The sequence below is a fragment of the Colius striatus genome, chromosome 2 (genome assembly GCF_028858725.1).
Source record: "Colius striatus isolate bColStr4 chromosome 2, bColStr4.1.hap1, whole genome shotgun sequence".
Classification (NCBI taxonomy): Eukaryota; Metazoa; Chordata; class Aves; order Coliiformes; family Coliidae; genus Colius; species Colius striatus.
In genome coordinates this window covers 82,138,382-82,166,038 of record NC_084760.1, presented here as the reverse complement: position 1 = coordinate 82,166,038, position 27,657 = coordinate 82,138,382, and the positions used below count along the sequence as shown (strand labels likewise).

Sequence of the window (27,657 nt, the reverse complement as noted above, 5' to 3'; positions counted from 1 at the left end):
AGTCAGCGTTGCTGGCATTAATTTAACTAGAGAATGTGCCCTTAAATGTCAGGAGACTGCAAGAAGCACCGAGTTATTTGAGAAGACAGCAACTTTGATGTTGATTTTATCAACAAAAATGCAGGAGATTAAAACCAGCTTTCCAATTTTGCCAGCTTATTTCTTGTTAATAACGTGACTAGTGCTTTAGCAGGTGCTCTAGGAGGGTTAATGAAACCCTAATGATTATGACAAAGGGTATACATTAACTAATTTGACTTGTATAGGTGACTCACCACTGAAGCTAAGTTCAGCAACTGATAAATTGAGCAGTTAACTTGCAGTGAAGATACTACACTTCCAGATACACTGTCCTCTCATACTGGCAGATAAAACAAGACTAGACAGTCTGGGTTATAAAAAGAATTTGGGCTGCAATCATATTTCTGCTGTAACAAAATGTAAAGAGTGGCCACTCTTGATCAAACTAAGGGCTTGTCTGGCTTCAGCAGGGCATCTGGTGAATGCACAGGGAAAATCATGTAGAAATGTGGCAGTAGGATGATCCTACCCCTCCTATGTCATTCCTGCTTCTGCCAGCTGAGTGTTTCAGAGGCTTTTGGAGCCAGAGATTGCATTAGGTTGTATTTAATGCCCCTGATGTGCCTAACATCCATGAATTTATCTAATCTCTTTTTGAACCTACTTATGTGTCGGCTCCAGACCATCCTGTAGCAGTGGGTTTTGCACTTTATATGAAAAAGCACTTCATTTGCTCATTTTAAATCCACTGCTTGATAGCCTTATTGGATATTCCTTCTTTCATTGAAACAACACAGTCTGCTTTGATTTCCTGGTCTCCTTCATGCTATTCATGATTTTGTAAATCTGTCATCTCTTCTCTCAGCCTTTTTTTCCAAACTGAGAAGTCTATTTACTATCTTCATATCTTCTTACTATATCAAAAGCATTCCAAGACTTTCATCATTCTTCTTGTCTCCTCCATCCTCTTTCCAGCACCATTAGATCAGTCTTTGTACTGTATCCACCTACATCCTCCTTTTGCATCTGCTACCTCAAATGGGGAGGAACTAATTTGAGAGTTCTGTGATCAAAGTAAGTATTGTGGGTTTGAGCCCGTGCCTCTTAGTTCTTCAGAGAATATCCTTGGGTCACCTGCCCATCCAGGTTGTGACATTCCTCTGCTTTTCATTGGAGTTAGTCTGGAATATTTATCTGGGCTTCAAAGATGTAGGAAAGTGAGCTGATCTCTGCTGCCCAGTGGAACATGCACTCTGCTCCAACACCCCATCAGTCAGTCATTGGATAAAGTGCATTTGCTGTCCTCTAAGCTGTGACTAGGATTCTGTTTTCTCTCCAGGCAAATATCTGTAAACACACACAAACAAATAGGCACATCATCCTGTCATTTAATGAAAGAAAGAAACAAAATACAGATATTAGTTACAGAAGTTCGGTATCTTCATTCTAATGTACACAATTGTGAATTGGTACATATTGCTGCTGGAGGTATTGCTGCTGTTTTTGGTGTTGTGTTTTGCTTCCTTTTGTATTAAAAATCCAAAACAACTCAGCAGCTGTGTGTGTAGGTAAGCAAATCTGGGTAAATAATGAAAGACTTTGGGGATTGTTAGGCCCAATCTAGAAAAGCACAAAGACAGGTAGATCTTTGAGCAGCTGTTGACAAGTTCTGAAAAACTGGAGGGATTATAAGCAGACAGTGAATGGCAAAACACATTGATAAATGACTACATACTACATTATTCCTAATTTGGTCTCTCAACCTTGAAATACGTGGAATGTGTTTTGTTTCTTATAGTACTAGTATTATTTGTCGTTTGTCAGATAACAGGGCACAGAGATCCCATTGTGATGCTGTATAAATGTGTAAAGGGCCACACTAGATACTAAACCCTCCATTTTAAAGCAGATTTTAAAAGTCCCAATAATTAACTGATTAATAAATCTTTATATAGTCCTAGAGCATCCATAAAGTAGTCAATAGGTTATTACTAAACAGAGTAACTGACAACTTCTTCCACAGATGTGCTCATAAGCATTTATAGCATACCATATGCACAAGTGAAACCTTCTGATAATTAGTATTAACTAGTAAACCTCAGTAATTAGATTGTTAATGATGGGAAAGAACTGCTTGTTTTCTACATGAGTAATATTAAAGAACTTAAATGCTGAACATTTAGCCATTTAGGCCTAGAAGACTCTCAGGAGGGCTACGTAGGTGTGTTTGGCCAGGCCTTGAGACATGGCTGAGTATCAGCAGCTGAAATTAATCTTTATGAAGACAGATGTTGAATTCCTCCTGAAATCAACCAAAGTAGTTTGTTTGCTACTGAAAATTTTCGTAGGCCTTCCAGTGTTCTAGTTCCTAGATTGTTGTCAATGAGTGGCACATTATAGTTATCTTTATATCATTTAGACTACTGAAATTTTGGTGCTTGGGAAAAATAATTTTGATTTTTCAGAGCTTCATATCTCAGCAGAGGTAACTGTATACATATTTTAATTTGCCAGAGTTAAAGTTACTGTGATAGATATGTATGTTTGCTTGTGGCAGTGGCCTAGCATTACATCAGGGAATAGAAGCCTCTGCATCCTGTTTGCATCCTGTCCACATACACGACAAAAGAAAACCTCTTCTAGGAGGGAGCTTAGGGTCTGGTATCCAAGAGAAAGCACTGGTTATTTTCCATTGTTGTTGTGCCTGAAAGAATACATGTTACAAGAATGATTTGTGGAATTTTTTTTTACTCTCTTTTCCTATGCTTATGTGTTTATGTTTGCTTTAGATGTTTTAGCTATTTATATAAAATATTTATATATTTATAAATTTTATTCTTTATCTATTTTATTATATTTTTATATAATTTATACGTTTGCTTTAGCCCAAATCAGTTTTCATTTTCAGAGCCTAACAGAATTACCAATGTCTGTATTGATAATCTCGGGACTGTTTTTTATAAGTTAAATCTCTTTAAGAGTCAGCTCTGCATAATACTGCAAGCATCATACAAACGTACAGTAGAGTGATGTTAAGAAAATGTAATAAGGTGAGATCTGTGCATATGTAGTTTTTATTTATGCCCTCGAGAGCTGTATGTAGGCACAGATGTGACACAATACTCATGAGATTTATTTGTAGCAAGAGTGTTATCTCAGTAATAAAATTATAAGCTCAAGTTAAGTGATACTACTTCAATGTTTTCTCTGTATTTTTATCTATCTGGTTTTGCTGTTATAAAAATTGTTAGAAGCTGAGAAATACAAACAGCATGTAGCACCTACAGCCTAGCATTTCCACATTTTACTTACTGTGGTTAATTGCATTATTTATTACTGCTGTCAGTATGATTCCTTTTGCCACTTACATCCTTCTCATTTCCCTTTCAGTTTGGTTCATTATATTCTTACGTGATAACATGAATAGCACTATTCCAAAAGTGAATTACCACAACAGCTAAAAGTGTGTGCTGAGATCTGGTAGTGTTGCACTGTAGAAACAGTTGCTAAAATTGTATACTTTATTTTTTTTAAACCTTGTGTGCCATTCCTTACAACTGGTGATAATGTTGTGCTCAGACTTCATTATGGTTTTGGGAGAGATTTGCTTTGTTCCAGCGTTTCACTAGTAGTTGTCTCTCCTGAAATAGAACATTGCATCTTCATCCAAAGAGGTTGACGTATACTTGGTCTAAGCTGAAAGAGTAAGCACAACATAAAAACTTGATGTGTTTATCTTCTTAATGTTTAACTGCTATGTTTCAATATATTATATAGTGATTTTAATTGCCTGCTAATAACTAAGTCATCTATATCCCTGCTGAAGAAACCCTCAATATAACTCTCTTTTATAGTAGTTTGACTGTTAATAGATTCTTCGTTCATATAGTCTTCTTTTCCTTGAGTGGTATCTTAAAGCCTTCAAAAGCGTGAAGTTATTTACAGATGTAATTCAACTGTTATCTAGGCCTCAGGCTCCTTGACTACCACTCTTCGACTGCAAGGAGGGTCATACAGGGAGGGTCTTTTGTTTTAAAGTTTGTAGTGTGGTATTAAATACTAATAGAGTAATTGCCAGAAGGAAAGTGATGATGCAATCTCACCCCTCTGCACAGCACAGTCCAAAGAAGCCTGCTCATGAGCCTATGCATCAAATGGGTAGCTGCTTCTTGTGCATTACCATTGTTTTCCAGATGTTATCTTGTCTTGCTGAGAAGGCTTTAAAGACTACAGAATTTACTGTACACACAAGGCAATTACTTCAAAGAATATTTTCTTGGATAGTTTTGCAGCTGTATTTCTTTAGAAATCTCCGTTTAATTAGTTTTGGTTTCCAACAAATACTTGGATTTTCTGATACACAAAAATTTCCACTTAAATATAAGAAAAAGCTATTTCACTGTGAGGGTGACGGAGCAGTGGGACAGGCTGCCCAGAGGGGTTGTGGAGGGTCCTTCCTTGGAGATCTTCCAAACCTGCCTGGACATGTTCCTGTGTGACCTAATCTAGGTGACCCTGCTTCTGCAGGAAGGTTGGACAAGATGATCTCTAAAGGTCCCTTCCAACCCCTACCATTCTATGATTCTGTGATTCTAGATCAGACTCAGATAATTCTCCATGTAGGTGCTTGCAGGCTGGAGCAAAATAGTGTCTTTGCTTGGTTAAAGCAAGTAAACTGAGCTGCTTAAGCCTCTGATGAAAAATATTTTCCTAGCCCTTGACTCACTTGCATAACTTTTTTTCTGAACTTCATCCCATTTTTAGTCTTCTTTTGGAGTTAGAGCAAAAACTAGAAACAAGGTTGTAGTAAGTGTCTCACTGATGCTGTGATCAGAGTAACCACATCTTCCAGCTCCTACTTGATTGGATGCTAAAGATTCCTTGACCTCTTCACTGTATTTGTTGTTCAGGAACTTCAGTTTCATGAAGCTATCTTTTATAATACTATTGTACTCCAAGGTATAACCTCCCATCTTTCTAGTGTGATACATATTCCGTCCTCCTACATGACTAATTTTGTGTTCCAATGTATTAAAGCAAGTTTTGTTTTCGTGTGTGTACATATATGTGCATCTAGTCGATTAATCATTATACACATTTTGAATCAGTTCAATGTAGCTATCTTGGGCTTTATGAAAACATTTGAAGCAGAGAAGTAAATTTATATTAATAAATAAGAAATAAATCATCTTGGCAATTAACAAAAAAAAAGGATGCTGTGAAGGATGGTGTTAAAAGCCATGCTAGCACCAAGTGGTTAGCTGACATTGTTGAATCTGTGTTCTAACCTCTGCTTGACCTCCTTCTGCTAAATTCCAGTGGTCTGTGCAAGCATGTATTCTCTAGGTATAAGAATAGTAGCAGCAGTTACACTACCTAGAAAAAGAGTGTACAAGGGCTATCAGCTGTCTTGCCTAGGGGCATGAGATGATCTCCAGCTGGGGTTAAGAAAAAGCATTTCCTTCCTGTGAAGAATTACGTAATTGTCTACGTATATTAAGTATGTTGGGGATTTTTTGTCTGAAATGTATTATATAAGTCAGCACTATTAAGAAGATGCCAGACTAGGAAAACAGTCTGGCACATATATTATGGCAGTTCTTTTTTATTCTGTGTTTAATGCCATCTGAAATAAAATGAGATTCACTGTATGTTTCACCTTGTTAGCTTTGCAATGCATTGTTTTTAACACTGTCCTGCCAGCTTTGTTGACGCAAATTCGACTGCAGCGGAGGAATATAGTTAATCCTCTACATTTCCTTGTGGGGAATCAAAGTTGAGCCAAATGAAATGTTTTCTGCTACTGTGTTTTCTTTTGTTGTTGCACATACAAAGCAAGTAAAAATGCTGGCTGCCAGGATACCACTAGAGTGATACCGATTCTCCACATTTATGACGTGCCAATAAAAAAAAAGTCATTCTTTCTCATCTTGCAGCTTACTGTTCACCAAAGTAAAACTGGAATGGATACATAAAGGACCTGAAGAGGCTCTGGTGACGTGCAGACATATGTTGCAGATGTGGCAGATGGTATATAATGTTTTACAGCACAGGTAGGCTTTCTCCACTGTCGAACAAGTTTGAAAAATACTTAACGTTTGTTTTCCAAGAAGAGTGATAACAATACTGTTTCAGATGCATAAGTAGGACTTCTAGCTCTGACCAAAAGCAAAGCAGCATTTTAATAGCCATGATTCTATGATTAAACAAAACAAAACAACACAACAAAACCTCAAGATTTTAGGATTGAAGAAGCAGTTTGAACCAAGAGTTTCTGATCTGAATGTCTGTAAATATCTCCATCCATACTTGGGTGTCCAAAATGGAGAACAGATTTTTTTTTTTCTCCCTAATAGTGCTGAGCATCCATCAGTTACTGTTCACAGTCTGCAGTAGTTGGCACCACCCAGGAATGTGTGGAGGTGACACAGTCCTGAACTGAGTAAGCCAAGGAAAGGCACACGGCCAAGGCTATCATGTGCTGGGGTTGCATGCCAGTTGCACAGCCTGGTGCTAACTGGGCAAGGAAAGGAGTGAAGGATGTAGCACCTTTCTCCCTTTCCTTGTCCAAGTAGATCTGCATTAAAACAGTGGTAGGGTCCCTGTTTGTTCCTTCCTTCTTGTCTGCTTCCCCTCTGAAAGGAAAAGTTTAGAAAGTATGAAAGTATGAAAGGAAAAGTTTAGAAAGTATGAAACCAGCTTGGGTTTTCTGCCCGCCTCCACACCTTTTAGATACTGTCCTAGTCAAAACACCAGTGTGCAACTGTCTTTGGAATGTTAGCCCAAGACTCTTGCCTGTAACATCCCTAGAGGTTGTGTTTGATAGGAAGGACAGTACGCTTGATGTCCACAGTCACAACAGCAGATAGATGAAGCTTGTCTTGCTCCCAATTTTTTGTATGCATTTTTGTAAGCTTTACAAACACCAGAAGTATATGTATAAAATGATACATGTCTAAATACAAGTTGTCCTTGAGGGATTATTAGAATTCTTGTTGGTTTACCTAATAAGCAGCAGATCAAAAGCAAAAATCAAGTGTAGCGGCAGAGAAATGATCTCTTCCAGACTGGAATCATTGGTTTCTTTAGAGCTTACTCTCTAACTAAGGGATTAAATCAGGTACCTCTTACAAGAATGATCCTTATACCCCTGAGTAGTCCTCGTGAAGCTGATCAAATCCACACCAAACAGTTACAACTGAATAAGACTTATTCTTGCAAGGTGGTGCTGCAAGCCTGAGACTGAAGAGAGTATACTGGAAGCCAGACAAATAAATAGTTCAACCATTTGGACTGCATTTGGATCCCTAGCTGTGCTTTGGCTGTTACACTTAAAAACCCAAGATGTGGTGGCTTTAGAGGTTTTTGATAAGCTTTAGCCACAGAAGCCTAAACAAAACAAATTGCTTTGCCTTTAGGAGCTCTAATGTTTATTCGCAGTGAGACTTTGTGATTTTCTCACAGAAATGTCATAAAGCATTTTCTATTGGCAAGTACTGCTTTAAAGGTAACAAGAGTGAACTTGGTACCTGCAGCTGTAGACTGGATTTGGTGACCCAGGAAGTCCCTTGTATTAAGCAAATTGCAGCAGTACCAGCTCACAAATATGTAAAATATTCTGGGTTGGGCTTGCAGAGGAACTTAAGGGGAATTCTTATCGGTGAGACTTGGACACAGACATTTCTTAGGGCCTCTCAGAAGAGAGATGCCTGTATTTACGTAAATAACATAAAGTTGAGAGCTGTTGCACCCAGTACTCTTTAATGGTCCAATCAGCAGCTAGTCGCTTACACAATTAAATTTCAATGTAGTTACATTTGATTGCATTTGTCTGGCATAAGTTTATTGGCTTTGCATCTTACTATGACTCCGACAGACTAAAGAATCTTTCAGAGACCAGTATTTTCTCCCCAGACAGCTACTCATATGCCATGCTCACGCCCCTCTTGTCTTCTCTCTGGTAAAGCAGCTCTTCTGAATTCTCTCCCAATCTCTCACAAAAATTGTTTCCTTCAGCATTTTTTGTCACCATTTTATCTACTGTCTCAACTATCTTTTAAATTAAAACATGAGCAGTGGAGTGGCAATGTGTCCCACTGTCAGCCTTTCCAGTGCCGTATGCGGAGAGCAAATCATCTGGCTGCTCTCTTCTGTGATGCATGGAAAAGCTTTCTTGGCTGTTGGCCTTGTACTGCAGCTTTGAAGGAGTAGATCATTTTCAGCCTTTCTCCAGGACAACAACACTGTTGGGAGTGGCTGTTTTGCACAATGCAGTCCACTTAGTTTCCAGACTGGGATTTCAGTTTGTTTTCCTAGTTAAAGGCCGTGCTGTTGACCGTACTGAGGTGCATTTTGTTAACTGAGGCCATTTCATCGAGCCTTCTCTGCACGCTGCTCTCCTGTGGTCAATTTTCACTGTGGCCAAATTTACACCATCTGCCAATCTCTTCACCTGTCCTTTGTGTAAGAGTATGGCATGTAAGCCAGGGTTCAGCCATGTGCCTGAACAGTGCTGTTGGGGTGAAGGCTGCTACACCAAAGCAGCGCTCACCTCCTGAAAGTAACATTTTCAGAGAGCTGCCATCTTCCCGTGTACACAACTCACTGGCAAGGCAGAAATGCTTCCATGGTCCCTCCAGCAGCCACCAGCTAGGACACTGATGCTTGGGTTAATCCTGGCTAGGCAAGGCTGAAGCACAGGACAGATAATTTAATTTTCCCTTGTGTCTGTCACCATGTGAGAGTCTCACATGGGGTACAAGTGTGGAAACTAGTGTGGAAGAAGGGGAAGCCCAGTCAAGGCCAGAGATCTGTGCAAACAGTCAAATGTCCAAGAATTCAGGATCTGTTAACAGAAACTAATGTTTGATCCCAAAGTGCAAATAAAAGGTTAATTAGCTGTTATATAAATATGAGTACTGCTATGAGGAATGACAGTAAGTGGCTTTCCGTCCTAGTTTGTTAGCTGGGAAGGACAAGACTTCATTTATCTTTTGCTGTTGTTTTCTGTGATAACAGAATAACCACGTTTGAAACCAAATAGCAGTCTCAAGCTAATTCTTCTGCTAGATTAATGTGAATTCAAGGGAGTCCTATGCAATCCCTACCAAAGGACTGATCAGACTGGAAGACAGACATCCATAGCAATCATGACTGTGATAGCTTGTTTCCTAGGAGGAATATTGTCCAAAGGCTGAGCGGCAGGTTTGGAAGCGTGCCAGAAAAGGTAGCCAGGGTAGTCACTTTTCCTTTTGATATTTTGTCCCTTTATGGATGATGAGGGGGTATATCATCACCATCTGATCCTATGGGGATGGCAGATTATGTGATGACAGGAAGGCTCAGGACATCTGAGTTAAGTGCTTTTTCATTAGACACGTGATGATGGTGATTTTTTTGGAGTTTCCCTTTGGAAAGGGAAACCCTGTGAGAGCAGAAGTCTAGAAGAAGAGCAGACCAGAGAGTCCTTTTATAAAGCAGTGCTCTGTGGTAGCTTTTATCTTCCTCCTCTGTTTGAACAGAATAAACATGGAAGAGGGGAAAAGAATCCCTTTGAAATGAAAAAATTAGCACCTGAGTAAAGTGGTAATAGATAAAGGATCATCTCAACAGACCAGCAAACAAATCCTTCTGTGGACAACCCCAAGGTGGTTCTTCATGGGCATGGGGCTACTGATTGGCCTCCTTTGGTCTGCCTTCCTACTGCCAATGTGTTTCTCATCTCCTTGGTTTGGCAAAGACTGCCAGGAGCCAAATAAACTGATAGCAGTATGTGTCCTTGAGCCCTTGCTGGACAGTATGTCTGAGCTTCCTGACCATCAGCAGAGTGGGGGCATTAAAACAATATGTTCAAGAAGTTGATTGTCTGCGACTGGAAAGCTTGAGTTTTCAGTTCCAGAGGCAACTAGATGAGACTATTGCCTGCTTCGAGAAGAGTGTTGTCTCTGCCAGGTAACACAGTTTTGTTTCTTTACAGTGACTCTGACAAAGGAAGTAGTGCAACCGAAACACCAGTGATCAAAAAGCATAACGGACTACATCTCACACTCCCGGATGCTCATGATAATGATTCTGGTGAGGAAACGAGATTTGTACTCTCCCAGCCTAAATGCATGCTTTTGTGAGAGAGGAATGGTTTTTTTTAATCAGCAAGGATGGTGGGGCTTCATGTGTGTGTTGCTCGACTGGTCCTCTGGAGGCCTAGATCTGTCTCCAGGGCCGTCTCTTGCTGCAGAATCTGTCAGTATGTTTTGTCTGCACCTTGGTTTCTCCATGGATAAAACAGAGAGATGACTTTCCTCTTTCTTTTACAAAGCTCTCTGACACAAGCGTGCAAGGCATTGGGTTCACTGTACTTTCTTCAAGAACCATATAATTCAGTCCTTTTTTTTTCCCTTCCTTCTTCCCCATTCCCCCACTTAAGTCCTTTTTAGATGTCCTGATTAAGCCAGCTATTATTGTGGTTTTAGGAAGCTGAATGAGAGCGTCACTAATCACCCTATTAGAAGGTGATTTGCTTTGGGATTTGTATGTAAACCTTGTGATGCTTTATTATATGGCAAATACACATTCACAGTAACAGATAGATGGAAATAACTGAGACATCAAAGCTAATCTTGGCAGGAAGGGGAAAGGAAGGTTTCAGAGAGTGCTGCTGACTTGTGATTTTATCATTAGTCTCGTGATATTTGGTGCTTCCTTTAAAACCCTATCAAAATCAGATGATTATGTGAGAACCTTGCCTGTTAACTTGAAGGGTTTTTTATGGAAGCAACTTTCTACCCTCGTGGATGTTGAAGAAACGCTTGAAAAAAATGAACCTCAGAGACTCAGAAATGGGACAGGAAGAATAGAAAAGCTTAATCTTAAGAAAACTAAAAACAAGTCTCATGCTTTTGGGTCTAGGGAATAAGGGTTTAACTGAGTCTTGATCATGAACACTTGGGATTGGTAAAACTGAAGACACACGCTCAGCATATATGGCTGAGGTAGAGGACAAGTTCTTATGTGTTAAGTACATGACTTGTATTAAATTATAGATATTTAACCCCCATTTACACTCAACAATGGTTAAAAAGCATTAATGTTAGATCTTGAGCATACAAACATTCAGACAAAGAAACAGTGTTTTTGCTCTTTTGTTTGTGATGTTAAGCCCTTAGGGTCTATATTTCTGACATTGTAATCTTACTGAGTCTATACATACATATTTATGTAACTTTTCATCTGTTTATTCCATTTCTCTTTCATTACCCTTTGCTGACATGAGTCTCTGTATTTTGTATGGGTCCTTTTTCTCATTTTTCACATGGCAGTGTTCTGTAGTCTTCGGCTTAATTAAAGAGCGCAGACCAAATTCAGGACAGATAGATGATGAACTAAATGAGTACGTGCTGTTTGGCATATTAAAAATTATCTGGAAAACGGAGTGGATTTGACATGTTACAAAACAATTTGAGATAGTCATCACTTGAAGATAATTGTAAAGATTTGTGAAATATATCCTATTGTTCCTGGTGCAGGGCCATAGAATGGACTTTCAGTTTCAGTGAATGTATGAAAAGGGTTTAGAAAATCCTGTAGGTAGTTTGCAGACTCCATTAGCCACCAGCCATTACTAAGAAAGGGATAAAAGCCTAAAAATACTTTTTGCCATAGTACTTTGGTGGCAAATCTATCCCATTCTCACTCTGCAGTTGAAACAGTGGTGTGTAGACTGTGGGGCTGAGCCTGGACTGATCCCTGTCCCTTCAGCTCAAGTTGATGCTTAAGGGTATATAAAAGTCATTCTGGGTGTTGACTCCATTCTCCTCTAGAGATCTCCTGCCTTGCTTTCTAATTTCCTGGAGAAAGGAGTGTGGACAGGTTTGTGTTACACCCAGTTCACAGCATGCTGTGAAATTTTTTGAGCCCAAATTGTCACCAGCAGAGACTAGTCCTTTGACCTGCCTCCTGCCTCCAGCTCACTCCTCTGCTGCAGACCTGCAGCACTTCCTCCAGAGCTAGAGCCAGTCTCAGGCACATTTGGTGTCAATGTAAGTGCCCTCCTCAAAAATGGATTGCGTACCTGTTCCGGTCTGCTCTTAGCCCAGTTCTAGTAGACAGCATTCAACCAAGCAGCTGTAGTTCAGCAGAAAGTGCTGTATGCCATGGTGCTCCCTGACAAAATGAGCAAATCAATGTAAAGTACAAGATTTTTAACCAGCTTTTCACGCACATGAAGGGATTTGCACTGAATGCAGTTTGGTTTTAGCCAAGAAATGTATTCCTCTGCTTCAAGAATCCGGGTTTCCATGCTAATACAGTTGCACTCCCAATGGACGTAAGGATGGGGCTCACACTGGAATCACACCATCCACATTGACGCAGGACTGGCCCTGCCTGATTTCAGTAAGGGTCTGTGGCTCACAGCTCTGCAGGCTCTAGGTGCTGCTGTTCTCCATCTGCAGAAAGGAAGCAGCCGGGTTTGTCATCCCGGTTGGGAGCCTTTTTGAAGACAGTAGAAGGATAGACTGGAGAGTACAGCTTTACTCCTTTCACCCCCCCGTGCCTCCCCAGAGCTGCTACGGCTATGGCTGGCTGCTTTAAAGGAGGGAGGCGTCTGATTTTTTTGCCTCGCTCTGGAGCGGGCTCTGTTTTCCATCCCAGAACCCACCCCCGGGAGCGTGTGGCAGTATCACTGCAGCGCACAGGAGCTCTGTGATCTCGGGGCTTGTCACCGACAGGGGGGATTACTGCGGCCAGCTTTGACACCGCCTTCTCCTGCAGACCACAATGAGATTATTTCCTGTGCCAGAATTTTAGCTTTCCTGCCAGAAAGATTAATTCCTCTTCATTTTCTTCATCTTCTCCTAACTGAAGCAGCGTTCCTAACTAAATTCACCGGTATCAGTCAGCTGCCTTGCAGTTTCAATTCTTTTTTTGATTTAGTCTTATCTTATAATGCTCTTGCCTGAAGTGATTTAGGCTAGGGAATTCTGTGTTTCTTATAAGCCTAGTAAATCTACTGGGTACGTTTCTATTTTGATAGCATTTTTTTTTCATAGATGCAAAATATTAAACTTGCTCCTTTTTTGTCTTATAGCAACCCTGGAACGGTGCTTTAAAATTATTTAGATATATTTTGCATGGCTTATATGCAGGGCTCATCATGCCAAAAAATCAATTTTGTTCCTTTTGATTTCTTTCCAAAATGTGTGGAGAGCTTTATTGTAAAATGTGGAGTGTGTATTCTGTCTAGTGGAGCTGTTAAAAAAGAGAAAGAGCCTACACTACAATAACGAATTGATGTGATATCTTCTTATGCCAATATTTGCATGTATTTTGAGGCATGACATTAAAGTTCTGTGAGACAGGTTTCATGGGGTTTTTTTAGCACATAAAAATCTACATTTCTTTAGGAAGAGAGATTTTATGATGAGATATTCAGAGACATTTTTTTAGTGTCGCTCAAATTTTTTTCTGGCTCCTCCAACCACCCTGAGTTCAGAGTGATACCAGTGCTGTACAAGCCTACCTCCTCTCTCAGGAGACTGCCCATGATGGAGGTACCCTCTCTTCTGGCTCCAGTAGCCTTCAGCCCACCCCCAGGGTCACCATATTGCTTCCTTGAGCTTCAGAGCTACGGCTGAGTCCCTTTCAGTCCAGAAGGGCCCAGCTGGGAAAGACCTTCTCTTACAAAGTTTGTTTGGGCAGATAAGCTTTAAGGAATGTTCCTGTGAATGGTCCAGAGGAGATGGTTAAGAACAGCAGGATCAAACATGGAGATATAGGCTGGAAGGGAGAGAGCCTTTTCATCTGGCCTCTGTGTGTCTAGAAAAAGGAGCCTATCTGTGTCTGAGACTGGCCAGAGGTTGGAAGATTGCGTGTTCTCTGCCTAGTGTGTTTTGCTTGTGTAAGCTGAAATGAAAAAGAAAATAGATATCAAAGGACTGGAGTGCCAAAGGCTGTTAAATACAAAGAGCCCCACTGTAAATTGCTAAGTAACTTGGTTACCTTTTTATAGCTGTGCAGGTTGAGGCCCACAGCACTGGATAAGATTAGTCTCAAATCACAGATTTTGCCCTCATGGTAACTACCCAGTTAATGAAGAGAAGGAGAAGAGGAACGGCTAACTTGTGCTCCTTTGAGTTGCAACTAGCTCATGGTGATATTGTGTACAGCCTGCTTCGCAAGGGAATGATGCTTTAGTAGATCCTAAGTAAGGCTGTTGAGTCTTACTGCAGTGTGTGAACCTCTCCAAAATGCACAAAGGTGCCTTACAGCGTCATAGTCTCCTTGCATTGATTTGTAAAGAGAAGAGGATTTCCCTGAGCTCTATGAGGATGTAAATAAAACACCAGCCTTTCTGCCCCTCTAATGCAATCAGAGCAGCATTGCATATGGGTGCTTGCAAGAAACACAGCTCTAGAAACCTCCCTGAAAGAGGGCAGTCTTGACAGAGAAATGTAATTCTGCAAGTTGCTTGCAGAGCATGCTAACACGATTAGGAGTGCTAATATAAGAGTCTGGTTAGGCTGACTGCAAAATCCCCAAAGCCCACATAATTTTTCCCAGGTTTGCCTATCTAGAAGTCTTTCTAATAACAGCACTAGCTGTTCATGTGGCCGTGTTCTTGTTGCCCCTGCATAGCAAAGAAGCTCTCGGTGTTTGGATGCCTGGGGGTTTGAGTGCCTGGTAGCTTTCCCTGTGGTAAACAACCCTTGTCCAACTGGAATTTCTGGGAGATTCAGTGAAATTTCTCCCAGGTGGATGGAAGGATTGGGGCAGAGGAGGGATGAGTGGGCAGGACAGGGGGAGGAATCCTGTGCTGTGAAACAGGCTGAAGATAGATCTGTTAAATAAACTGTTAAATATAATAAATTCTCTGTGCAAAGCAGAGTACCATTAAAGCCATAATTGCTACATTACTGCACTGTCATTTCTTGGAACATTAGATCAGGAATGTCTTTGAAAATATGTAGGAATGTAAGAAATGCATCTAGGAAGAGCACATTTGCATGTTCTGAGGGAGCCGTGGGAGGTGCTTGCACTGCAGGGCTGTTTGCAAGTTCTTTTGCTTTAAATGAATGGCATCAGTTAGCAGTGAGATTTCCTATACCAGTTCCAGGCTTTGAGTTGTACTTATGGCCTCTCCCTCACCTCGCCTTAACTGCCCGGGATTAGGTAAAAGCCATCCTGCCCCACACCACCCAGATGTCTTTGCAAAGGAGCATAGGGTGGAAATGTGCCTCCCTTCGTGCCTGGCAGAAGGCTGGGTCTCTGCTCAGTGTTCAGAGGAGTGCTGGCCAGGGGACCAGGGCCAGTTGATTATGCTGCTCATGCCTGCTGGTGCCCTGGCTCCAGGTGATGGTCTGCTGGTGAGGAGGTGTGGTTTGGCAGCCCTCTCCTTCAGCACGCTCCAGCTGGAAAAGCATGCTGTACCTCTCAGAGAGACCACTTCATGCATATGCCCCATGACAGGTTTTTGTCCTTCTGTCCCTTCCCTTGCCCAGAGCAATCCCAGCTTCTCCAAGTAGCTGTTTCTTTGCTCTGCTGCTCCCTCAGGGTGGCTGCAGTGGGAGGAAGTGGGACTTTTGCTCTGGGATCTTGTGGTCTACAAGGTCAGCATGTAAGGATAGATTGAAGAGTAGTGCTAATAAAGTGCAAGTGCTTCACTCACAGCAGCTCTCCAGAGAAAGAGCTCATCAACCTTAAAGTCACATTAAACCTATGTATATTAAAATACTTATTTCTCAAAGCTTTACAAAGCCAGCTCATGAGATCTCATTTTGTAGTTTCTTATTTTGGTACTATTCTCTCGGTACCTCTCTGAGAGGTCAGCTCACCAGTACAATCCGACTTGCTGTACTGGAGAATATGGCTTCTGTTCATGTGTTCTTCCTCGGAGTAGCTTTTGATGGCATGTTTTGTCCCAGAGATGTAGGCGTCAAATAGTTCATTCTTGCATAAACGTTACAGTGCACACTAAAGGTTAATATAGTCAAAGCACTGAGCTCTCTGCTCTCCAAGGTTAAATGAAAAACCACACTGCCTCTAAAGCAGTAGAACAATCAATATTGATGTCACTTGAAATGTATGTGCCATGTGAACGGTGCCAAGCTACTCTGTAATGCTCTACTAAGATGTTACATTAGTGGGCCATATTGTGTGATTGTATGGTGACAGCGTGCCTATAAAATGGGTCACTAGTAAGTATTCATGGGAAATGTTTGATGGTAGAGTTCTGCTTTGCAAATGAGCAAAATACAGTTGCTTCCTTGATGAATGCTAAGCAGACCTTTATAAAATTACTGTCTGTCTCTTAATTCGCGTGTTTGAGCTGCAGCCCTTGGGTAATTTAGTAGGGTTTTTTTCAGTAAATTAACCTTTTATGAAACATGGCTCTCCAGTTGGTCACGCCAGAATTTAGTGGAGTTCTTATTACATAAAACTGATACAGTGAGTGGAGAATCAGACCTACTGCCTTAACGAGTCAAAGAAGTATAAAATGCATTAATTAGTGCTCTTATTTGTTTGGTCCACAGGATCACAGCGAGCTTCTTCCCTTGCTGCATCAAGACTGGAACAGGCCATGTCCGAAATCACTATGCAGAGCAGTGCGATGAAGCAAGGACCAATGCAGCTGTGGACAGCTCTTGAACAAATATGGTTACAAGCTGGTGAGTCCTGGCCCACCTGGCATTCCTTTTTCCTTCAATGGTGAATGAGATGACATAAGTAGAAATCACTAGTTGAAAATCACCTTATTCCAGCAGAATGTGTGCCTATCTATCGCAGTTTTTGAAACACTACTTCCTCTATCCAGTGTAACAAAGGAAGCACTAGAGTAGTGCCATTTTTCAGCTCACCTCTGTTTCTCCATAACAGACAGAAAACTTCTGTCATCATTAAAACATCCTTTTAAAAGAAGATGATGGGTAGTTCTTCATTAACAAATGGTAGTTGGTAGGGAGAATTATTTTTGTTTTCCATTTCTTGCATGCTTCCCTGTAATATAACTGGGCAATCCATGCATTAAATGTTATTTAGACTGTGAACTTTCCAGTTTCTGCTGAGGTTTAGGTGAAAATTATTTAAAAGAGCAAGTCCTCCACTCGTTTTATGCTTGACTGTTTGAACCTCCCAGGGACTTGTAGGCTGCATGTCAGTTTGAAACACTCATGCAGAGATGCTACAGCAGAGCAGATAAAGGGGAAAGGGAACCGTGAGAAGGAACTTTACCCAGAGGCTATCTCCAAACTCATGAAAGAGTTTCATGTAGGTCACTCAGTAAGGAATGGAAGTTGCCAAGCACATTCTGCCATTTGCATTCCAACATTTCAGGGCTGAAAGAAATAGTTCTGACCTTGCAGTTTTGCTTCTGAGATATAGATTTTCCTCCACAACTGGGCCCACAGTTTTGCACCTGAAATTAGATTTGAGTGCTACAATCGCTGCTTAAATGTCTCAGCTACAGTTTGCAACAAGAAAAAAAAGCAGAGCCCAGTGGAACCTTGCTGATAATTTGCTATTCTGTATGCAGGAGGACCTTTCAAATTCTCATGTAGCTAATCTGTACAATTGACAATTCTCATATAAAACCTGTCTGTCTCACCCTACTTCTCAGTAAAGATTTTTATAGCTGTTTCTGTGGGCCTTTTCCTACCAATTAGACTTCAGTTCTGGTGCAATATATGTGACATTAATAGGTAGTCAAATTGTATGAAAAAGAAAGAACAAAAGAAGTTGCCTTACGGAGTGCATCATCCTTTAAGTTAATCACGTATGCTCACTTAATGGCTTGTGTGTATGTAAATTTTGATGATGTGCTGCAGGCCTCAAAATAACTGGCAGGATTTTGCTTTATTCATTTGAGGCTCCTGATTTAAGGCTGCAGAGGAGCCTGGTGGGGAGAAGAGAAAAAAAAAGAAAAGAGTTTATTGTGATGAGAAGTGAGGTGTCTGTTGTCCATCACCCTGCAGATAGCTCTAGACAGTTTACATTTTTGCTGCTGTGTGAAAAGACAAAAGCAATAAAGACCTAGTGGTTGCTATGACCTAGATGTGAATTGCTATGATTCCTTTTCAGTGTAAACCCAGTGCTTTTCTCAAAGGTGTTAATTAATTCTTTTAGACAGAAATTATTTTTATAAGATGTAACTTTTCTGTCCTATCATTTTTTAAATCTTTATTTTGTTTCATGCTTACTTTGACCTGGACTTGAATCAGGGTTGATATTCTGAAGTCATGTACTGTGGCTGCTTCATAATTTCATTATTGTAGTCAGTTATTGTTATGGATGCAGCTTAATGAGCTCTTGGTGAGGTACTGTCCATCCTTTTCTCACAATAGCGTGGAAATTGTGGCGTTCTGGTTTCCCAAGGGATGAGGAGAGATGCAGATATCTTGGGGTAGTCTTTGCTCTCTGTGGAGAATGGCACTGGGCCAGAATAATTACAGAAGTTCTTAAAGTGGGACAGATATTTCACTGGGCTTAGTGAGTAGAATAGTCCAAATGGGTATCACTGACCCTCTGCACTGGCATCTTTCCTATCTGGAAGGAGGGAAAAGGAAGAGGAACAGGTATATTCATAAGAGGTTAATAGCTTCCAAAATAGAGCTATTTAATAAAAAGCAAACAGAAATGTGTGGTTTAAAACAGTTGAGGTAGTCCCATGCTTTTGCATTACAGCTTACGTCAAAATTAACAGCTGTGGAAAGCAACAGGTGATTAGAATAACATTTTGACGCCCGCATCTGGAGTACCTTCATACTCATGAAATAGCTGCCACCAGTATGCTCTAGATTTCTATCAGGTTTAGCTTGGACTCATCCCTTTTCAGTCAGTGACTCATCTTGTGACTCTAGGCAAGTTGCCTAACTTTTTCATACCTCAGTGTCCTATCTCTAAAGGGAAAAAATGTTAATCTGCCTTTGGGAAATGACTCGTGTATTGTTGGTTTTGTTGTCGTTAACACTTTAACCTTTTCAACACGAATCATAAATCATTAGATAAAATTACTACAATTTCCTAACCTCATACTACAGTAAATTTACGACAAAACATCCGTCCGTTTCGGACACTAACAGACCCCATCTGGCCTTGTCTCAGTGTGTGGGTATGGGTTTAGAGAGCCAGGCTGCAATTGTGTCTGGCCTCCGTTAGAGCCCTTGCAGTTCCTGTGCCTCTTCAAATTCCAAGGCGTGAAAGGTGCTGCTACCAGCTGACTGATCCTGTTAGAGCTTTCTGCACTTCAACTAGAGACAGGTATACAAAACCAGCTATCCCACAGCTATGTGATGCCGTACTTATAGCCCCCTAGAAGCCAGGCCAGGCCACAAAGCAAGCATATAACCTTGCCAAAGGGACCATTAGTGGGTGGTAGCTGTCAGATGGTGCTTACTTCGGGGAATCCTTACTGCATCCTCCTCCACCTGCAGCTGCAATAGGAGTTCCTGCCTTGTGCAGAAGCATCCTCAGTCCCCTGGAGCTGGAGAACCTTTGTTGCCCTTCTAAAAGGTCTCACAATTAGCACATGAGAATAAATGCGTTCCTTTAACAGTGGCTGAAGGCAAGGCTGTGAACCCTGTGCAAAGAGTTCACCTCTTTTGTACTATGATAAAGATAATACTTTTCTCATGCATAAGAGGACACAAACTTAGACCAGCACAGTTATGTAGGGAAGATAATAAAGCAGCAGCTTTGGAAGTGCAGTTGCTAAGTCCAAATGTATTGCACTATAATGGAGGCTGCACCTTATTTTTCCCTGCAGCAATATCTAGTGAAGTTTGGCAAGCTAATTTTTTGTAGCTTCCTGAAAGCAACCAAAGAGCTACTTGATAGATCTGTGAAAAAGTCCTCTCTTTCTCTTTCATGCATCAAAATAAAACTCTGAGTTCTCACTGTTAATCTTGCATCCAGCCATCTTTTGCAGGACCAGCTGAGAACACAGCCATCTGCAGCAGGGAACTTAGCACATTTCTTCAGTAAGCTTCCATATCTCCTGTTTTCTCTGCAGGTAGTCACAATTAGCTTTGGAAGAGTACAAGGTCTACTGTACTCAAAGACAAGAGAGGTTGTCCACACCCTGCAGCATGCATGCTTGGAATACTAATAGGCATACTCTGTTCTCAAGTGTTCTGCAGCACAGACTGTTAACAGAGTTTGTCTGATCCCTTTTAACAATAACCTCCCCAAGTCCTCTTGAAATGTCACAGCTTCTTAAAAAGAGAGAGTCATCTCATTAGGCTTTTAACATTAATAAGCCTAAACATTCTTTGCCTCAAGCCTGAGAAACAGCTTATTTCACGGAGTACTTGGGAAGAGTGCTGCAGTGCACATGCTGCAATGGTGCAGCTCCAGGAGAGGTGGTCTCTATGCAATCTGTATGCTCATTTCTCCTTTTTGTTGTCCTTTTTGTGACTGAGAGCTTGTATTCAGCTTGGAGAGGAGAGGAGAGGAGAGAAGGAACTTCTGTGGCATTAGTAAAGCTTGTTGACTCCTTCTACCTCATGTTGCAGGAAGGACTGCAAGGGGAATCCTAGAAATTACTGGTGATAAAACTGTTTGTGTTACCAAGAAAAAAGTCTGACCTAGGAACTATTTCTCCCCCTTGTTTCCTTTTTGAAATCATGCTAGTACTTCTCCTTTCTGCTTAGAAAATACAGTAGTGCTGTTTGGCTAAGGAAAATGTTATTGAAATGGTTCAAATTTATGACCAAAACTTACCTTCATTTGACATTTTTATAAGATACATTTTGACCCAGAGAGCAAAGTATGTCAGTACTAAAGAGAAATAGTTTTAAAAGTTTTGAACTCTTTGGGTAACTGGAGTGATTTCTTATCTGAAGTATGTGTGATTACAGTTCCAGGCAGTAATAACTGTATGCTCTATTTATACAGAGCATTTTAGAATGCTGCAAGCCAGTTTTAATAAGAGTTCTAATATTCCAGCTCCTGTTTCTATATTATTTTAAGCTTTACTTTTAACTACAGCGTCCACTTTGTTTGTCTTTACTAGTACTTTATATCTGACAATTTAGCTTCTTGACAAACCCAATACTTTACCAAATATGGCCACTCACAGCAAAGTAGGTCTGGTAATTTGATCTAAGATTGGCTAAATGCCTGCTAAGCACAGTCTGTGAACCTCACCAGGTAGACCTAAGGCTAATTTAAAGGAGCATTTAAAGAAAAATGACTAGGATAACTATTCCATGTACTCACCGTGGGGCTGGAGTGGGCTAACAGCTGTCTCAGTAATGTGCCAAAGTTTACCCTAGGAAAAAAAAAAATGATAATGAACATGCCATGAACAAGAAATATAAAGACAGCCAGTGTAGCAGAGAACAGTGAGCTAATGGAAAAACATCTGCTCCCCCGAGTTATGTACAGCGGGAACTTTTTTTTCCCCCTTCACAAAACACTCGTGATTTATTTATTTTATTCCATATGGGCCAATTCCTGGGAAAAAAAAGCTGTGTTAGAGGAGATGGGCTTTGTTCCACGAGAACATGTCTTTGAGGCCAGTGGGCTGGAATCCTCAAGTCCCAGCTGGCCAACGGCCGCACAGCCGCAAAGCCAGCACCCCGGCAGCAGCCAAGGGCACAGCCGGGCCCTCCCCTCCTGACCCGCAGCTCACCCAGCACTGCTTCTGTTTGCACAACTTGCTCGTGGCTATTCAAATGCTCTTCCTTCCCAAAGATTTTAGCCATCTCAAGCCCCATCAAGTTATTAGCTCTGATATTAAAGGTGTTTATCAGGTTTGGGAGACGTCTTTACTGATATTGCCAGGATAGCTGGGATCCAATACACTCCTGTCAGGCAACACTGCTTGTTGAAGCAATTGTAATACTTTTCTTTCTATTTTGTTCTGAAAATAAAAAGTGCTTTCAAATTCTATAATTTCAAATTTAGAACTTCCCTATTCACTGCTTGATTTCTTGAGTTCCATAAGTGTTGCTAATCTCTGTGGATCTTTTACAATGATGCAAAGCACTACAAAAAGCTGGAGCCCAGTGGGCAGCACAGCAGGAAGGAGCCCTCTATTACACAGCTAATACTGAAGAGAATAAAGGTGCACTGCAAGGATGGCTGCCCTGCAGCGTTTACTTGCTAGGAGGTATTAGGAATGATTCACACCGGAGATAGAAATGGTAAAGTGATCTGGTTTGGTCCCCTTGGAAATGTTACTAGTGAAGTTAAGAAGACAGCAGCAGTTCTGCTGAGCCTCCTGGTTTAGCAAACTCTGTCCTAAGCTTTTCTGTTGCAGGATAACCACATTTCCCATTTCTCTTCATCTGAATGTCCTTAGGGGCATACTAGGTTTTGATCTGCACTCTCCAGCTTGGTTTATTGTTTTTTTGTTCTATGAACAATGAATTTAGAAAGTCAAAAGGAGTCTTGACCTTATATCGGTAGTGGGCGTTTTGGATTGCCTCCCCCATTCCTGAGGCTTCTGGACATTTCTCATTGCTGGAGCAGGACATGAAACTTTGTGGACTGATAATCCGTTGACATGGAGGGTCTTCAAAGATCACATGCCGTTTCTCTAAATCTGGCGCATGCAAACATGCACGTGTGTGTTGAACACTTGCTTGTGAAGGAAACAGGCAGCAGCTAGCAATGCGCTTTGTTAAGCAGTGTGTAGATCCTCTGCCAAGAGATGGAGAGAAATCCATTGCACTGCCAGCGGTACCCAGAAGACAGCTGAGAGTACCAGACAGTAGCATTTCCTCTGCTGCTCAGTAAGTTTTGGGCAAGTGATAAAGTGTACACTGTCAGAAAATGAGAATCTATACTTAACTGGACCAGAATATGAAGACTTGGAAATCCTTTAATTGACTTTAGTCAGTAATACGTGTTTCAAGAGAGAGTACAATGAAATCAAAAAGGTGCCCTTTGGACAGAAGCATTTTTTTGTCACCCTTATCACTGGCGGCCTTACTGCCTGAAAGATGGTGACTTGCGTCTCCCAACTGGGGAAGAGCTGTTTCCTCACCAGTGAGCAAGCCCCTACTTCACATAAAGGAACCAACTACTTGTAGTATTTGAAGTCATACTTTGCTGTTTAGTACAGAAGGTAGCTTGTGGTAGTTCTCTTGAACTGTTGCTTCTAGAAACTTTCATTCTTCATGTTGCAAATAAAGAACTTTAGTGGATCTTTTGGCCCCTGTGAGACCCAAAGCTTGGAAATTTAAAGTGGGTCCCTGGACTCCAGTTAATTACCAGTTTGCATGCCTTTGAAGATGTAAATCTGTTGCCTCATTCAAAAGAGAGAGTGGCTGAGCTCAGGTGGGTGGGAACACAAGGCAGTCTCTGCTCTTCATTTCTGTATCAAAGGTTTGCATCAAATGAAGTTATTAGTCAGGATATGGCTTGAAGAATCTTCCATCCAATCTGCCTGCAAATTGTCAAGCTACTGTATGCAGAGTGTCATAATATGGAAAAATGACTAAATGTTGAGGGAGGGGAACCCTTTGTCACAGTAATAGCTCTGTATTCCCTGCTGAAGGCCCAGCTGTCCCAGAGAAGTAGGCCTTTTGTGCTAAGGGCTGCTGCAGTAACACGCATTAATAGCTCCTGAAGGATGTTGAACAGAAGTTACCTCCCTACGCATTCTCACAGGTGCCTCACCGTTTTAAAGTCTGAAGGGCTGCTCTCTACTGTACCGTCCTGCTGGGGCTCTGGCTGCATTGAGCTGGCTGTGTTGCCATGCAGTAGCAGTTTTTAGGGTGCACAAGAGTGGAGGAGTGCTTCAGATTGATCGGGCACACACAACCGAGTGATGTGGAGCGGTCTACTTGTGGGAGTTAAGTGCTGTGTCTTGAATAACGCCAACCGTGATTTGCAAGGAATAAAATTTTAACTCTTGGGTTGTTCGCATTGTAGAGATACATTTCAGATCTGTTAGACATTTTGGTTTTTTGGCTAGAATTCCGGTTGTTGCTGCTTCTGTGGTGACAAGCACAATCACTTTTGACACTGCTTTGAAACACCTAGGAAATGGGAAATGGAAAGCAACTCTTGCCTCAGACTAGCACTGTGATGCAGACATGACTGGTTTGCACTGTTACTCCTCTGATGGACTCCCTAACAATGCTCTGTCAATTTGTCTTGGAGTGAAAAAAAAAGGAACCTGACTGTAGGAGACAGCTTTCTCAGTGTTCTGGGAAGTGGTCTCAGTCTGTGCGTTTGTTACTGGTCTTGGGAGAACAATTCTCATTTGGTTAAGGATCTTCGCTGGAGATGAGCTTAAATGCTTACAGAATCTGCTGGAAGAACTAGGAGCTCATATTAGGAGCTAATGATTATCTGAGTGGAGATGCATGCTGCTCTCAGAGACTGGGCCCAGCATTAAGATTGGTGGATCAGTTGAAGCCTAGTTCCAAGTCAAGACAAAGCAGACCATAGTCCCAACAGAAGACCGCAGTTGTCTGGAAGAACAGCAGAATATTCTGGACAGTACTGCAGGATAACAGGTGGGAAGCATAAGACATGTATGAGGGACAAATGAATCGTGCTAGACTGGACCTTAGAGTCAGATGGGTAGCTGCTCATCATCTTAGTGGGTGCAGCCTCAAGCTTCCATTAGGGAATAAAAGGAGATGGTGCACGTTTTATCGTGTCTTTGCCCGTCCATGCAGTGCACTGTCTCAGCCCATACCTAAAGGCTAAAATGTTGAAATGTTTCCTCATATTCACATTCAGAGTTTCTAGCATTACTCCAGAGAGGTTATTAGAGGAGGTGGTACATCCAGGATGATCATCTCTCTTCAGTCAGTTGCATTTAGAGAGCCTTTGGTGGATCTTGGTTCAAAACAGAATGTAAATTTAAGTTTTACAAAGATGATCTTGAGAAAGAGCAGGAAGCTTGCAAACATGGCCTTTGGATTCAAAGCTGCAAAGCATGTCCTTACCAAGAACAATGTACTCCAACATCTGGAGTTTCATAAATGGTTGGCCTGAAGCATTGAACCTTTCACAGGATAAGAATGACAAATCTGTATGTATGTTAGTCTGAGGAGATACTCTCTGCTTTGGAGTGGGATTAGGTGCCATGTCTGTATAACTGAACCTTCTTGCATGGGCTGCTAAATTTGGTTAGTTTGTTTACAGCATGATTATGTGATATAAGGAGATACACTGAATAATCCCGTAGAAGGAAAGTTACTAGCCCAGGTAATGCAAAGGCAGGTGTTTGGTACGTTCAGTACCACTGAGGAGGCAGTAGTATTACCATGGTAAATGTAATGAGTCTTTGTTTTGGGGACTTTGATTTCTGCCTCTAGCTGTGTTTTTATTCCATGTTGTGTAAGTGTGTCTTGTTAATCTGTAAATAGGAGTATGCAATAGAAGTGAAAAATGAGTTTACAGAAAACACATTCTAATGCAGGCCTAAACAATTTCCCTTAATGTCTATTTTTAGCTGGGTGAGTGCACTCCTTTCCTTTCATAATCCAAAGTCACCTCTCTCGTTCTTTTTTTTAATGCAAATTTGGCCTCCCACACCATTAAATCATTTCTTTTATTGACTATTGAGCCTGCAAAGGAATGGACTGAACTTTAATATCCTACATTACCATACCATAAAATACAATTTGTAGATCTTGTTTAGATTCTGTGTTGCTGTGCTTCTTCTAAATAATTGCTGTTACTGAAGGAGATTTACAGGCACCACTGAAAGAAAGAACAAGTACCCTCCTTTTTGTATGCACTGAAACACGATCTACGTGTGATTTCACATCCAAACACCCTTGCTCCCAATTCTTTGCTGAAATGGAACAAGTCACATTACGCTGTTAGTTGCTAATACAGCTTTTAATATGATGGTATCGAGAACTTCTGCTGACTTCCAACAGTGCCAGGATTTCACCCCTTCCTTTGTGCCACTGACTTTGCAAATGAAGTGTCTGTCTTCAGGCTGTGAATCGTCACTTTGCACATCCCCATCCTCATTATTGCCACATGCACTGCTATGCAGCACTTGGCAGGAAAATGCTGTGCTTCTTGGGAAGTGCAAGTGAAATACTGTCCTCCCACAAACTTTGCATAAGGCTGCGCACATACTCAGTTTGACAAGGTACATGGCCTTGCTTTCTGTTATTATAGATAGCTGCAGCCTCTTGGAGCCAAGGGATGGGATGCACGCTGAGATTTTATAATGATTAACCAGAGAGAAATGTATATGAGTCACTCTTTAAAGAGTATAGCTCTTACCAAGGAACATGTTGACAGCCTTGGAGAATGACATTTATCTCTAGTACAACCTAGGGATGGCTAAGAAATATTAGAGCACTTTCTCTATGATGTCTCACCCTTCTTTCTGAAGGACCACTTTAGAAGTGGAAGGGTGTTTAGCCATACTGCTATTTCAGTACACAATTGTTTTCAGTCTGCCAATCAAAGTGCTGTTTGTGAATCTAGTCTCATGTCAGGCCAAAGAGGAGCCTTTCCATTGTCAGTCAGGACTGCCTTTGCTCTCCTGCTCATCTCTGCCCAGCAAGCTCCATGTCAGCATGCCAAGTCTCCATAGTCATTTGGGTCTCCCAGTATTTTGAAACTGGCAGAGTTTCAAAGCTGTTTCAGAGGAGTTTTCAAGCTAACTTCCCCCTCACAGAGGCTTCCTGAGGATACTGACTTCCTTTAAAAGTCAGGGCATTTAAGGTTGTGTCTAATTTCAGAATTATTATCTAAATCTGGAGCCTGAATTAGTCATTTTGAATTGGATGCTTGAACTGTCAATACTTACTGCATTACCACATCAGTTTAAAGAAAAACAACATAAACAAAAGAGACTTTGAGCTTTTGCAGTGATGATGTGTAGGACAACAGTTTATAGACCACAGAGCAATGGCTGCTGTATGAAGAGAGAATTATTTTGCATACATACGTGCATACACACATACTTGCAGATGTAAACGTATATCCCTCTCTAAAAACAGTTTCCCTTTCAGTTACATTTGACAGTGAAACTGAGTATCACTTTTTAGGCCTTTGCAAGAGTTTAGTGCATACTAAATCTAGACTTAGAAAAGGCTATTTCCGTTGGAAGGGACCTACCACAATCATCTAGTCCAAATCCTGAGAAATGTTAGCATTTAGTCATGAGATGATGTTAGGAATTTTATGTTTAACATGAGAAATTATTTGATTAACAAATTGACAGTCAAGCACATTATTATGCCTGTTATTTTTTTTTTCCTAAGAAAACCACTAAGTTTAAGAAAGTAAATGACTGAGCAGTCTCTTCCAAGAACTCTCTCGTGTTTTTCTGTAGAGTATAAGGAAGTAAACGTGTGAATATACAACATAAGTAAGACTCTATGGTAAAGCTTTTTTGTTTTAATAGTCTCTGAAAAGTGAAGATACTTACCTCATAAACTGGACAAATAAACAGAAGCACTGTTAGTCATCTTTTAAAAAGTGAAAATGCTCTTTTAAATAAGTCACCTAACGTCCAGCTTAGTCAGATGTATCCTATTACTCTGACATGTTTAAAGTTCTCAGTAGACAGTGATGGCTTATTCTGTTCTTTTTTCCCCCAGATTATTTGGAAATACATATGATGGCTCCAAGTGGCTACCAGCCCCGCTTCCTTAGGGCTCAGTTCAGCACTGTTTACATTTCTGACTGAGGAATCATTAATGCAGTCCT

At 41.1% G+C, this 27,657-nt stretch overlaps 1 protein-coding gene across 4 annotated transcripts in view; it reads left to right on the top strand.

Annotated features, from left to right (window-relative positions):
- Positions 1-27,657, top strand: part of TTC7A (tetratricopeptide repeat domain 7A) — a 176,570-nt gene that overhangs the window by 108,435 nt on the left and 40,478 nt on the right. For all 4 annotated transcript variants that reach the window (XM_061991295.1, XM_061991294.1, XM_061991296.1 and 1 more), the window contains 3 exons: positions 5,958-6,074; positions 9,998-10,095; positions 16,548-16,682. In XM_061991295.1, coding sequence (XP_061847279.1) covers positions 5,958-6,074; positions 9,998-10,095; positions 16,548-16,682 — 350 coding nt within the window. The remainder of the gene's footprint in view (positions 1-5,957; positions 6,075-9,997; positions 10,096-16,547; positions 16,683-27,657) is intronic.